The sequence below is a fragment of the Prunus mume genome, linkage group LG3 (genome assembly GCF_029339155.1).
Source record: "Prunus mume cultivar Tortuosa linkage group LG3, ASM2933915v1, whole genome shotgun sequence".
NCBI classification, from domain to species: Eukaryota; Viridiplantae; Streptophyta; class Magnoliopsida; order Rosales; family Rosaceae; genus Prunus; species Prunus mume.
In genome coordinates, this window is record NC_142700.1 from 28,451,956 (window position 1) to 28,464,760 (window position 12,805).

Below are 12,805 nucleotides of genomic sequence, written 5' to 3' on the forward strand. Positions count from 1 at the left end.
GTGACTTGCGCAGGTGCAACCACTGCACTCTGATGATTCCCTCTTTGCTTCATTGACCTTGATTTTCGCCATTGTATTTGGACTCACTATCTGTTTGGTTTCTGGAAAGTTGAAGAAAAACTGAAGGAACACTCAAAGTCTTATAATTTCTCATAACTGAGTGGAGATGCTCAGCTCCCTAAGAAAGGGGTAATTACCAATTTCCTTTCTTTTTTTATTCTTCTGTTTTCAGTCTATTTATTTTAAGATTTTGAATCCCGAGTACAAAATAGGTAGCAAAGAAGATTTACTTTGAATTTTATTGTTTTTTATAATTGTCATAATTATTTATTCATTTTAAGCTTTTAGAGTGTTAATAAGCTTAAAATTTCTTATCTTTTCAGTTTTAATATTCTGGAGGGTATAATATGTGAGAAATATGATACTTGCACAGTGTTTGGTATAGCAATAATTAATGCCTGGCTTTTGTAATTCGTTTTTGTGTTTCAGGTAATTAAATTAAATGAGCTTTTGTATTGCATAAGCTTTGTTTTCTTCTATGGAGATAGATCTTGAACTGCCTTCATGTGAGCAGGACAAGTTAGAAACTGGTTCAGATAAGGATGTTAATGTTGTAGATGTCACAGATGAGAAAAATGTTGAGGAGCATGTTAATTCACCAACAACGAGTGAACATGTTAAAGAAGCGGATGGATTGGATGCAAACCAAAGTGCTTGTAGTTTGCAGGCCCAAGATGATGCGAAAAATATGGGGTTGAATGCTGTTGATGAGGGGAAGAGAGTAATTCAGGAACCCCAAAATGGTTTGGAATTTGAGTCTAAGGAAGAAGCTTATTCTTACTACAGAGAATATGCTCGGTCTGTGGGATTTGGCATCACAATTAAAGCCAGTCGGCGCTCCAAAAAATCTGGAAAGTTCATTGATATAAAAATTAGCATGTTCTAGATTCGGAAGCAAGCGCGAGTCTGGAACAACTGTCAATCCAAGATTATGTATAACAAAGACAGACTGCAAAGCTAGCTTGCATATAAAGAGGAAAGATGATGGGAAATGGGTTGTACATAGTTTCATAAAGGAGCACAACCATGAAATGTGCCCAGATGATTTTATTTATGCTATCAGTGGAAGAAACAAGAAACCTGCTACTGTTGCCTGCCAAAAGAAAGGTCTACAGTCAGCTTTAGGTGAGGAAGATGTGAGAGTAATGTTCGAACATTTTATGTGTATGCAGGACGAGGATCCCAACTTCTTCTATGCAATAGATTTTGACCATGAAAAACGACTGAGAAGTGTATTTTGGATTGATGCAAAATGCAGGCATGATTATAGTAGTTTTTGTGATGCAGTCTTCTTTGACACTTACTATGTTAGAAACAATTATAGAATTCCTTTTGTTCCTATTGTTGGAGTCAACCATCACTTCCAGTACATTTTGCTTGGATGTGCATTGATGGGAGAAGAGACCATCCCAGCTTTTGTTTGGTTAATGCGGACATGGCTTAAAGTAGTGGGTGGCCAAGCTCCAAGACTGATTATCACTGATCAAGACAAATACTTGAAAGAAGCTGTAGCAGATGTATTTACTGATGCATACCATTGTTTTTGTTTATGGCATGTATTGAGCAGGATTCCTGAAAATGTGGGTTTTTTCATAAAGGAGAATGAAATATTCATGGAAAAATTCAACAAATGCATTTACCGGTCCTGGACAGTTGAACAATTTGAAAAGAAATGGTGGAAATTGGTTGATAGATTTGAACTAAGAGAAAATGAGTGGGTTCACTCATTGTTTGAAGATCGTAAAAAGTGGGTTCCAACTTATATGCAGGATTCATTTATGGCTGGAATGTCTACAAGGGAGCGATCTGGAAGTATAACTTCATTCTTTGATAGGTACATATCTCAAGAAGCTACAGTTAACGATTTTATTGAGCAGTACAAAGGATTTCAGAAAGATATGTATGACATGGAAGTTAATGCTGCTCTTGAAACACAGGATAAACAACCTGGATTAAGATCTCTCTCAACTTTTGAAAAACAAATGGCAACTATCTATACAGGTTCTGTATTTAAAAAATTTAAGGTCGAGGTTTTGGGACTAGCTTCTTGTCAATTGCAGAAAGACAGTGAAAATGAAGCAACTGCAATTTTCCGGGTTGATGATTTGGAAGAACGCCAAAATTTTACTGTTTCTTGGAATGATGCAGAATTAAAAGTATGTTGTTCATGTCATTCATTTGAATACAAAGGTTTTCTCTGCAGACATGCAATTCTGGTCCTCCAAGTGTCTGGTGTTTCCAGTATCCCATCCCATTATATTTTGAAGCGTTGGACGAAGGATGCAAAAGTTAGGTGTACTGTTAGTGATGGACCGAAGAGGCTTAACTACAGAGTGCAACGTTTCAACGATCTGTGTAAATTAGCTGTTAAATTGGGTGAAGAGGGGTCTTTATCTCCAGAAACTTACCACATTGCATTTCAGGCATTAGAGGCAGCATTGAAACATTGTGTGGATGCCAATAATTCTGTAAGAACTGTTTCCGAAGCCAACATGTCAGCTAATCATGGTTTTAATGATGTGGAAGAAGTCAATCCCAGCAGCAATATGGCAAAGTCTTCTAAGAAAAAGAAAACATACAAAAAAAGAAAGGTTGGTTAAGGCTTGATCTTTGGCTTGTATAATTTTCTAGGTCATCCTAATTGATATGTGCCCTGAGGTATATTTTATGTATACTGTAGGCGCAGACTGAACAAGATAGCCTAACTATCAGGTTGCAAGACAGCTGCCAGCAGATGGTTTGTCTCATGATCACTTTTGTTCTGAATTTCTCACTCACAGAGAATTTGTTTGTTTTGGACTGTAATATATTATAGTACACTTCATTATGGATTTAAATGTAGGAACAGATGAAATCCAGAGCACATAACCGTGATAATTGTTACGTTCCTCAGCAAGAATTGGAAGGGGTAATATGAAACACCTAAGTTATTCCGAGATATTGCAATAAGAGCTTGTCGATATGCATACACCCTGCAGTATTACAATTTGTTATTATGAATTTTTTTTTAAATGGGATGTTATATGTTTTTGCAGGAACATGGTTCAAGATCTCGTGGTCTTGATAGCTATTACGGTGCTCAACAGAGTATGCCAGGAATGGTATGACATATTTTCTTCCGGACTACAGCTCTTAAAGTTCTAATTGAGAAATTTATGTCAAGGATTGTTTATTACTTGTATATCAGGGACAGATGAACTCAATTGCTCCCATCAGTGATGGTTATTATGGCAATCAGCAGGCCACACAGGTACAATCCATGCCTTTGTTCTGACCCTGATGATTTTTCATTAAAAAAAAACAGAAGGCAAACATTTTCTTTTGATTTTCTACAGGGACAGTTGCATTCATTACCAACACGTGTTGGTCACTATGGGACCCAACAGAGTATGCGAGGAATGGTACGGGTTGTTTGGTTCTTGGCATTCTATGAAGCAGTATGGTTCATCACATAGAATTACTAAATAAGCAGTATTTTTCTTTTGGGGCCTCTTTCTTTAATTGCAGGGTCAACTTAGTTTCAGATCACCAACTGTACAGAGCTGTTTTGACATTCAGGGCAATCTGCAAGATATGGTGGGCATTTAAGTAGTCCCATTGGACCCTGGTTTTCTATTTGGCATTGGATTTTCATCTCATGAGCTTTATGGCTCTTTGGCTGCAGGAACATTCTGCAGGCTCCTCACACTTTCACGGCAATGCATCAAAGCGCCCGCATGGTAAGCACCAAACGCAATAGCCGATAGACCATGGCCATCCATTGAGATGAAGACTAGTGCCCAGTTGTAAATTAAGCCTCACGTTTGTAAACGGAGATTAAAAAAGATTGAACTCTTATAAGCAAGTTTTTTTTTTTTTGGGCTGATATAGACGTTTCTTTGTATTTTTAATTTTTATAATTGAACAATTGTACATAAAGATGTTCGATAGATATAAATAGAATTTATGTCGCACCGTAATCCACTACGTTTATCTTTTCTTTTGAAACTGCATGCCAACTTTTAGACTCGTATATATATTAGGGTTAGAATATAATAAATCTATGCCTACTTAATATCTGTAAACTATTGTATGGATAACTCTGATATACGTTGGTTCAACAGCTCTTAGTATACAAAGACATCAGAAATGTGATATCATTGACCAAACCGACTTCTGGATTTTGCACGAGAAGGAAGTCAATGCTTGCCTCGTGCAAAGTTTGTTTGAAAACTGAAAAAAGGATCGTGTATTTGCTTTCCTTCTGCTCTCACATAGTGACATGAAATTATGTTCAAGTTCAATCAAATTATAAAACTATCCCTGCAAAAGTCTGACGCAGTTTGCGTTTATTACTATTGCGTATTTGTTGGACAATGCAACTCTCTTCCGTTTTCATTGCTAACAAAATTATTCTCAAAAAAGAAAATAATTCTGTTAAGTTCAAAGCCTGTAGCTGGTAAGTGGTAACAAGAAGAATACACTGGACAATTATCATCAATATCCCTATCAGTGTCCCATCTGTATATCGTATTCCGTAAGTCACCGTACATCGGACCTCTTCCTTAATTTGCACCACAATCCATTCTTTGTATGGATTGTTGCCCCTGTAACTTGTTCCACGGATTCTGGAGACCCTTTTAGCTCTACAGTGAACTTCTGCAACAGCATAGCCAATGTTACAGTTGACTCCATGAGGGCAAATTGGTCTCCTACGCATTTTCTTGGCCCTCCGCCAAAAGGCAAGAAGGCAAAATCTGCTGTAATCTGATAATTGCAATCATAAAGTCATTACTTGATAGATGTCATCAATGTGAGAACATGAATGTATGATTCGAAAGGGGAAGTGACTAGTAATAACCTCGCCTGGGTACAATGCACCGGGAATTCGAGAAGGGTCGAAACCAGCCCATCCTTCAACCTCACTCTTCTTTGGCACTAAAAACCTTTCTGGTTCAAATTCATTAGGATTGTCCCAAAAATATGGAGATCTATGGAGATTGTATACCTGAGTGGAAAGTTTTTGGAATATAAAACTATGGATTGTAAGAGAGAGTGCCAGGCAAGCTTAGAGCATAGAATCAAGCTCATGGAAATACCACATTGATAGATAGAGCTGAGGCCCTGACTTAGCATTACCTTAACTAAGGAGCAGTTGCAATTTATATTTTAAAGAAATTCATAAATAAAGGAGGAACTTAAATGCTGTACTCACAGAAAGGAAGATATCAGTCCCAGCAGGAATCGCATAACCATCTTTTTCACCGTTGTACCCTCCTGCACAATGGATATAAAGCCCCTTTCTTATCCTAGATTTGACCAGAAATAAATATTTGTTGTATGATTTGTAAAGAAAATAAATCCATAAAACACAATGTCGTAAAACTTGAAGTTTCATCTGAAGGTATATAAGAACATTTAAATAATACCTGGTAGTGTATCTGACTTGAGAGAACGTCTAACAAGCAAGGGGGGCTGGGGAAATAAACGAAGCGACTCTACAACAATAAGTCTTACGTACCTGAAAGACAAAAAGAAAAGAAAAAACCACATGAATAACATCATTATACTTTGAGATTCCAATAAGGGTGAAAAAGAGGCAAGTTGAAGTAATCATTGTGCCTCAGCTTGGCATTCATTGGTGGTTTCTGGGTTCACTTAAGCTCAAAATGAGATTGGAAAGCCTTGTTCAAACCTGTTTAAACCTGTTAGAGGCTTAGAGTTCATTCAGATAAAGAAGACAAAGCTCCTAATCTCCTAAGCCACCGGCAAATGCATCAAAAGATGATTCACAGACTTGCCCCTCCCATTTGTATCAATGTTCAAAATTCAGTTCATTCTCCTTTCCCTCTAACCCAACTTTGACCTCAAATCCAGCTACATAACTAAATATTGATGAGTTTCATTGCTTCAATGATAAATGCAGTGCATATACAAGTGAATGGAACAAGTTCAGTAAATGTCTTAGGGGCGTACTCCAGTTTTTTAATTGATTCAAGATTTGGTCCATCCTGTCCAAGTACTGAATCAATCTCTGCTTGTGCTTTCTTCATCTTGGATGGGTTCTGCAACAAAGCAAGTGAATTTCATCTATGTCGTCACATATGTGAGGATGAAAGAGCTCAGTGGTGCAAAGAAGCCATTAACAAACATTAAGCATAACTTTATTCTGAAGAATTTAAGTTAGAAATGAAGAATCATACTTGTGCAAGGAAGAAAACAGCCCAAGTAAGGACAGCAGCTGTCGTTTCATGGCCAGCAATAAGCATTGTCATCAAGTCATCCCTAAGCTGTCAAAATCCACAGGTAATGTTATGAATGCCCAAAGAGGACCACTGTCTCAAAACAGGTCCAATCCATAATGGTGTACAACTGAGAATTCACCTCAAATGGGAGTGTGGGTAGGGGAGCGAAGAAAGAAAGAAAGACAGAAAAAGCATGGCATTGATGAAGTGCAAGGGGAAATAAAAGAAAACCCCTATTTGGATCAGTTGGAATAATGTGATCGAACAAGTACTGATACATCAGTTTATCCTATATATGTTCATTATTTTGGTCAGAAATCCTGTATCTAAAAGCATTAAAGTTTTGCAAGTATTTACCTGACGATCATCAACATCAGCTCCACGAATGTCAACTAAGAAACGCAGTAGGCTTGCATCCTGCAAACTTTATAGTTACAATGCCAGAATTTTAACCCTTCTGCAAAGCTCCTAACTGTATCACTTATAAATAGAGTTCAGAAAAATTGGATTATATTTTCAGTTGGAGGTTTTCCCACCTTCAGATTTAAGTAGTCCCTTTGTTGCAGTTTCTCAACATCCGTCTCCTGTCACAGAATGTGATCAAATAAAGTTCTAGGTACTGGAAAATTAGTTTTTTAACATCTGTTTCCAATAATACAATAAAACATCAATTTTTGCACGACTGTGTAGATATGATATTACATATTCTCCCACGTCCACTTAATTCAGCTTAAGTTTCATCTAACCTGTCTGGTGTCTTTTGCATTTCTGATAAGTCCATCAAGACAATCATTTATAACCTTCAGATCACCATGGAACTTCCGTTGCCTGGGGACTATCCACCTTGCCAGGGGAAATTTCCAATATGGGATATAAAAGGTGGACCTATGTTCAGCTTCAAAAAGTGTGCCATAAACTGCCTGTAATGTATTTGCAAAAGAGCTGAATATGAACGCTTAGCATTAAGCATAATAACATGAATGCTAAATCAATATCTAATAATAATAATAATAATAATAATAATTAAAGGGGAAAAAGTGTGATATCATATACTCAAATAGAGTAACAGTTCACAATAATTAGTCAACTATTTAGAAGCTAGGCAAGAAAAAATCAATTATTTAGAAAGAAAAGAAAGAAAAAAGTATATTAGTATTCTATTCAGTGATTTGATTGTACACTTTAGTTCACTCCAGAAGTTGGTAGAATAAGAACTTCTATAAGATGTATAGACAACAGAATAAGAAAACCAAATGTTGGTTTGAAAAAAGACATCATGATGGAATGCGCTGAATGCCAGATACAACCATTACAAAATCATTAGAATAAATGTTCCTTTGCCAAACCTTGATTACAGGAGATTCTTTAGTAACAGAACCGAAGTCATAGTTGAAGACACCAAGTCCAATAATATCAAGAGCCAAATTCGAAAACTCTGCTTCAAGATCCAACTCAATTGTCTTCTCATCATGCAAGTTCTCTCTTTCTAGAAGCTTCTCAAATTTTAATATTGTTCTCTCTGAACAATTTCTAAATGTTTTAACCATTGCTTCCAAGTATAAGGAATGGAACCCAGGAGCAATAACTGCAAAATCAGCTTATGGCTGGTAAGTCTCTGTATAATGGACCGCTATAAGTTACAAACTTCAAATACAAATACCTTACTCTTTGCCCTAACCTGCGGTGCAAACACTAAAATATTAATTGTTTTTTTTCCCTGAAACAAAAATTAATTGTTACTACTCACCTCTTCTCCTCTGCTTCCAAGTACCAAGATCAGCAGGTATAAGTCCTTTGCCCATTATTGGTTCTAGAATATCAGCCAGAACTCCCTAATGTACAAGTGTGAAACCACAACCAATTTGGGCACAGCAGATTAGAATAAGTAAAAATGAGTGGAGTAAAACAGCTTAAAAATTAAATATATATACACATCTGTATATCTTATTCTTACTTAACTGATTGAGATGACTAAAAGGAAATTAGAAAATAATTCAAAATTAAATGAACCCAACTGAAAAAAGGTTAAACATGATAGCAAATGTTATGTGATAAACTAATATTGTTTATCAATGGGTGGGGAGGGAGAGAGAGGAGAGGGGAGAGGAGGGGGGCCAGGATGGAGCATAACACTGTTTTGCAAAGGTTATCCATATAACCTGTCAGTTCAAACAAATGGTGTGAGCAAAGTAACTTTTGAGTAAAGATACCAAATCAAGACTATGATTTGAAAACTTTTTTTTTAAAGGAACATAATCTACCAACAATGAGTACATTATAGACATGGAGAATGAAAATAGAAACAACAAAACAAACTCTTGTTAAACGAGGGGAGTCCAGAAGCATATTATTAGGTAGTACCTTGTCATAACTAAATGCATTCTCTCGAAGAATATGCCTTGCAACAATAGGATCTGATACAACAACAAATGCTTTTGGTCCAAACGCAAGCTTATACACGGAGCCATGCTGCCAAAACAAACAAAAGTTTGTAGAGAAAAGGAAAATAATTATGAACAGTAGAGCTCAGAAGGCCCAAATAACAAAGTCCCAGTCCCCACAGCTGCAAGGTACTCCAGAAAACTGAGATTTTTTAATCTGTATATGCCATCGAAATTTTAATCTCAAACAAGAAAATGAACAATTGATTGAACCTCTCTACCCAACCATCTGTCTCCATGTCTACCCTACTACAACCCACATCCAAGGGGGCTAAACCCAATCAACCAGCAGAGCAGCCATCAAACATGAATTCATGACAGTAAAGTACACTTTAAATTGAAGGATCCAAAGACCAAAATTTGTGAAGGATGCATACCTCTAAGAACCAGTCATACAATGCAAAGAAGAGAGGCCGAGCAAACAAATCCGAGACTGCACCTTCAGCTATGGGCATAGACCCAAGGCTTCCCCCACTCAAAAAATTGGTAAGGAGGTTGCTTGCATTGTCCAATAACTTTCTTCTTGTTTTTGGTTCATCAGTACTAGTTGATTGGCACCTACATTCAGAAAATTCACATCATATTCCATAATTCTACAATAAAGATAAGGCGTAAAACGGAAAAGAAATAGGAAGTCCAATATATTCTGCTCAAGCTACATGGTACTCATTACTCACTCTGTTTATATTGTACAAAACATACTTCAAAGAGTTTTTTTTTTCTCTGGGAAACAAACTGAAATACAACTTTCAATTTTTCTTGTCTTTTCTTTTTCTTCTATTGAATTCAGATAAAACATACGGAGAAAGCATGCCAAACCGATTGCAGGAAGAAAAGGAAAACACAAATTATAAGCTAGGCATAAAAAAAAAGGAGAATCCCAGAAATTGTGGAATAGGAAGCAGAAACGCAAGTTAGAATCTCTCTCTCTCTCTCTCTCTCTCTCTCATGTAAAGAAACTAAAACATTTAAATTGTAATTGAAATATCAACTTCTCCAAGAAACCCAGAAGCTAGAAAATGTTTTAACTGCTTAAATGAGTATATGGCCATCATGTTATTACTGCAGAAAACACTATCAGCAAAAGTTGAAGAAAGAGAAATACCTGATAGGATGAGTGGTGGACTTGGAATTGAGAAGATGAGTGGTGGTTGAAGAGTGGAAATGACCAAATTCACTTTTCTGAAAGTTGACATTAATAAGAGCTGGGGGAGAGGGATGCAACAGAGAGTAACCAGCCATGGCCATTAGGCAATAAGCAGCAGACAGTTCTTAGAGTTTTGAGCAGTGTGGGTTCAGCTGGGGATATCTTAGTACTTGGGATATTTGCAACACAGCAATACACAACACTAACATGTTGGAAGAATGACGTAAACAAACATGGGAGAAAAAAGAATTTGTGGGTGGTTACTTTTTTGGGTGTTTCACTAAAACACTCAAAATGGGATTGAAATTATAAAAAAACTCATTATCAAAACACTTTATAAACACACCCAAAACCCATCTTTACACACACTCAAAATTCATTTATAAACACACCCAAAAAATATATAATTATTGATTTTGAGTGTGTTTACATGTTTAAATAGTATTTGAATTTTTTATAAATAATACAGTATTGGTTTATTTTTCAAAAAAAAAAAAAATATTAGGTTTATTTATAAATTTGTATATTTTTTTGTCACACTCATCTGCCTGCCTGCCCCACTAAAAATCAGGAAAGCCAAATTATCCAGAGCCTGACCTAACAAAGTGCACAAATTCATCAATGAATTAGTAAATGGCTGTCTGCTTCCTTGTTCACTTTCTTCATGCTTAGTTGAGTGAGTCCACTTCCGTTTGGTAAACACTGCTCCTATGATTCCTTACTGTTGCGTGAAGTTAGTGGCCCAGGCTTATTTTATATATGGGCCTAATCATAACTCATAAACCCAAGACTGTTGGGCCTTTGGTTTCTAATTGCAACTATCAATTCAACAAAAGAACTTCTAACTGAAATGTTCATGCACGCATGGACTATTCTCAACTGTTTATGAGTTGTACTTGACTGAAAAGGTGTCTAATTACAAACATCAATTCATTATAAGAAATGCTAAAGGGACCATACACCGAAGAGTGAGCAACCTTACGAACAATGGAGTGTGAACGACTGATCTTAGCACATCACGTTTCTTGGCTTATTCAAGGATGGCTAGATGCACGAGATAGTTCATTCATATATGTATGTTTTTTGTTGACTATTCCCCACCAATAAAGTTGTTGACAAATTTGAAAGCGGGGAAATCCAGATTCCCGGGTTGTGTGTAAGGATGGCCCACATTGACTATTTTTCACCGACTACAGAGTGCAGACAATATAAACAGCTGAGAGCGGAGACAATCGTAGAGAAGAAGATCGGTTAGTAAAATTACTGAATTGTCTGAGGGATCAGAACCCATTTTCACACACACATTGGAGAAGCCATTCCCATGTTTCAGAGACTGAGATGCTTTTAACATCAGTAGGGAAGGGAGGCTGATGGAATTTAACAGACAGTAAAAGAAGAAACCAGTTGGTCAATGCTGCCGCAGATTGAGTTGTAGTCCAGCCAAGCCTTATGGAGTCATTTTAAGAAAACTGAACACTGGTCAGTGGTCAAAAGGAACGTGTGCTAAATATATAAGGCCGTCATCTGTTTGAATTTTGATATCACGTTCTTGTATTTATATTCTTAAATCTTATCATGTGTCCCTGCCTAACACATGTTCTCTTCTTTGACTCTCCTTCTGCTGGTTGAGAGGTGAGACTTCAGTTTATCATTTTGTGAGGCAAATTGAAGACCAATTTGCATGTGAGTTCAAAGAAAAAAAAAAAAAAAAAAGCAACCCATCTTAATTCATATATACAAAGTTCCAAAAATAAAATAAAATTTGTTTAGATATGTTACAAAATTTTCAAAATAAATGCATGAAGTTTTGTGTATCCTTAATTAAAGACATGTAATTGCGTGTGGATTAGGGTTTTGAAAAACGAAGTGTTTTATGTCTTGTAAGGCGAGGCATAGACCTTGAGGCGTTAGGATTAAGACTCTTGATTGAACATTAAATTTTCAAAGCTAATTTGATATCTGGTTATGGACAACCACACCAGCATGCTTGCTTGATGAATGGTCATTGTTAAGGTGAAGCAAATTGACGTAACAATAACCTAAGGAAGATTCAAAGTAGAAAAGTCTACATCCATCTACACAAAGAAGAAATGGAAAACGAATCAGCAATGACTTCGATTTGACTTCTTTTATTTATCTTTCTGGTTCATATGTTTTCTGGTTTAAAAATGCTTTGTTTCGGGATATGAGACACAAGCCAATGCATAGGCACATCTTAAAAGGTCTGGTCTTAATCTTCTGGAGAATTCACAATTGTAAATCCCTATAAAGTTGACAATGGAGGGCTAATTTAGGCTATGGCTTGCATCAGATGGGCTCCAGCCAGCACTACAAGTATGTGTAAAAGAGAAATGCTTGGCCTATAAAGTATTTTCATCTTTGAAGAAAACCTCAATCACCTTTTTTTATTATTAATTAGAAGATTAGGCCCTATGTTGCAGGGTTCTTTTTTGGCCTATTGGCCTAAACCTGGTAGGTTTAGGTGCTTAGGGGTTGAATTACTAACAACATTCAGGCCGCAACTGGCCTCAATTCAAATGATTTTGCAAACCAAAAAGAGATTCCAAACTTTTTTCTTATTATTATTATTATTATAATATACTAAGGGGGCACTAACTTACTTACTAACTTTTAGATACCAACACATTTGCCGTCTCATCTGTTTTAATTACATAATTTGTTATAATAATAAAAAAAATAAAAGAATTTCACACAAGTAAATAAAAAAGAAAAGAAACCCAACGATTTTAGATTTAGGGATAAACCCTTCTTCCTCTCTGAAAAACCCTAGAAATTCAACCGTCCTTCCATTTAATATGAATCGTATTCAATTATTGTGATTAACTTACTGTAAAACCCTAATCAGAACTTGTAATTGTGATTAGCCATAAATAAATATACCATTGCAACCAAAAAGAAACCAATAATTCATT

The 12,805-nt window shown here is 36.2% G+C and overlaps 2 protein-coding genes across 3 annotated transcripts; one reads left to right on the forward strand and one right to left on the reverse strand.

Moving 5' to 3' along the window:
* Nucleotides 1-62: 62 nt before the first annotated feature.
* LOC148919311 (protein FAR1-RELATED SEQUENCE 2-like) lies at nt 63-4,013 on the forward strand. The gene is given in 10 exon segments (XM_089047790.1): nt 63-189; nt 490-934; nt 936-2,651; nt 2,741-2,797; nt 2,903-2,968; nt 3,096-3,161; nt 3,248-3,310; nt 3,396-3,461; nt 3,568-3,636; nt 3,725-4,013. Coding segments are annotated over 9 exon segments (2,574 nt in total). The 5' UTR covers nt 63-189; nt 490-538; the 3' UTR covers nt 3,800-4,013.
* A 391-nt stretch (nt 4,014-4,404) lies between these two features.
* LOC148919312 (cytochrome P450 97B2, chloroplastic-like) lies at nt 4,405-10,090 on the reverse strand. Of its 2 annotated transcripts, none has more exons than XR_016124992.1 (14): nt 9,831-10,090; nt 9,103-9,283; nt 8,646-8,753; nt 8,032-8,116; nt 7,631-7,869; nt 7,031-7,204; nt 6,821-6,868; nt 6,642-6,701; nt 6,243-6,329; nt 6,016-6,104; nt 5,469-5,560; nt 5,255-5,316; nt 4,901-5,075; nt 4,405-4,806 (listed from the first exon to the last, which is right to left on the reverse strand). XR_016124992.1 is itself a non-coding variant. In XM_089047791.1 (14 exons), exons 1-14 carry the CDS (start codon nt 9,971-9,973, stop codon nt 4,582-4,584), a joined length of 1,740 nt encoding a protein of 579 aa, XP_088903917.1. In that variant the 5' UTR covers nt 9,974-10,090; the 3' UTR covers nt 4,405-4,581. The 2 variants fall into 2 exon arrangements, 1 of the variants encoding a protein (XP_088903917.1); XM_089047791.1 differs by having other exon boundaries at nt 4,901-5,047.
* Nucleotides 10,091-12,805: the final 2,715 nt, after the last annotated feature.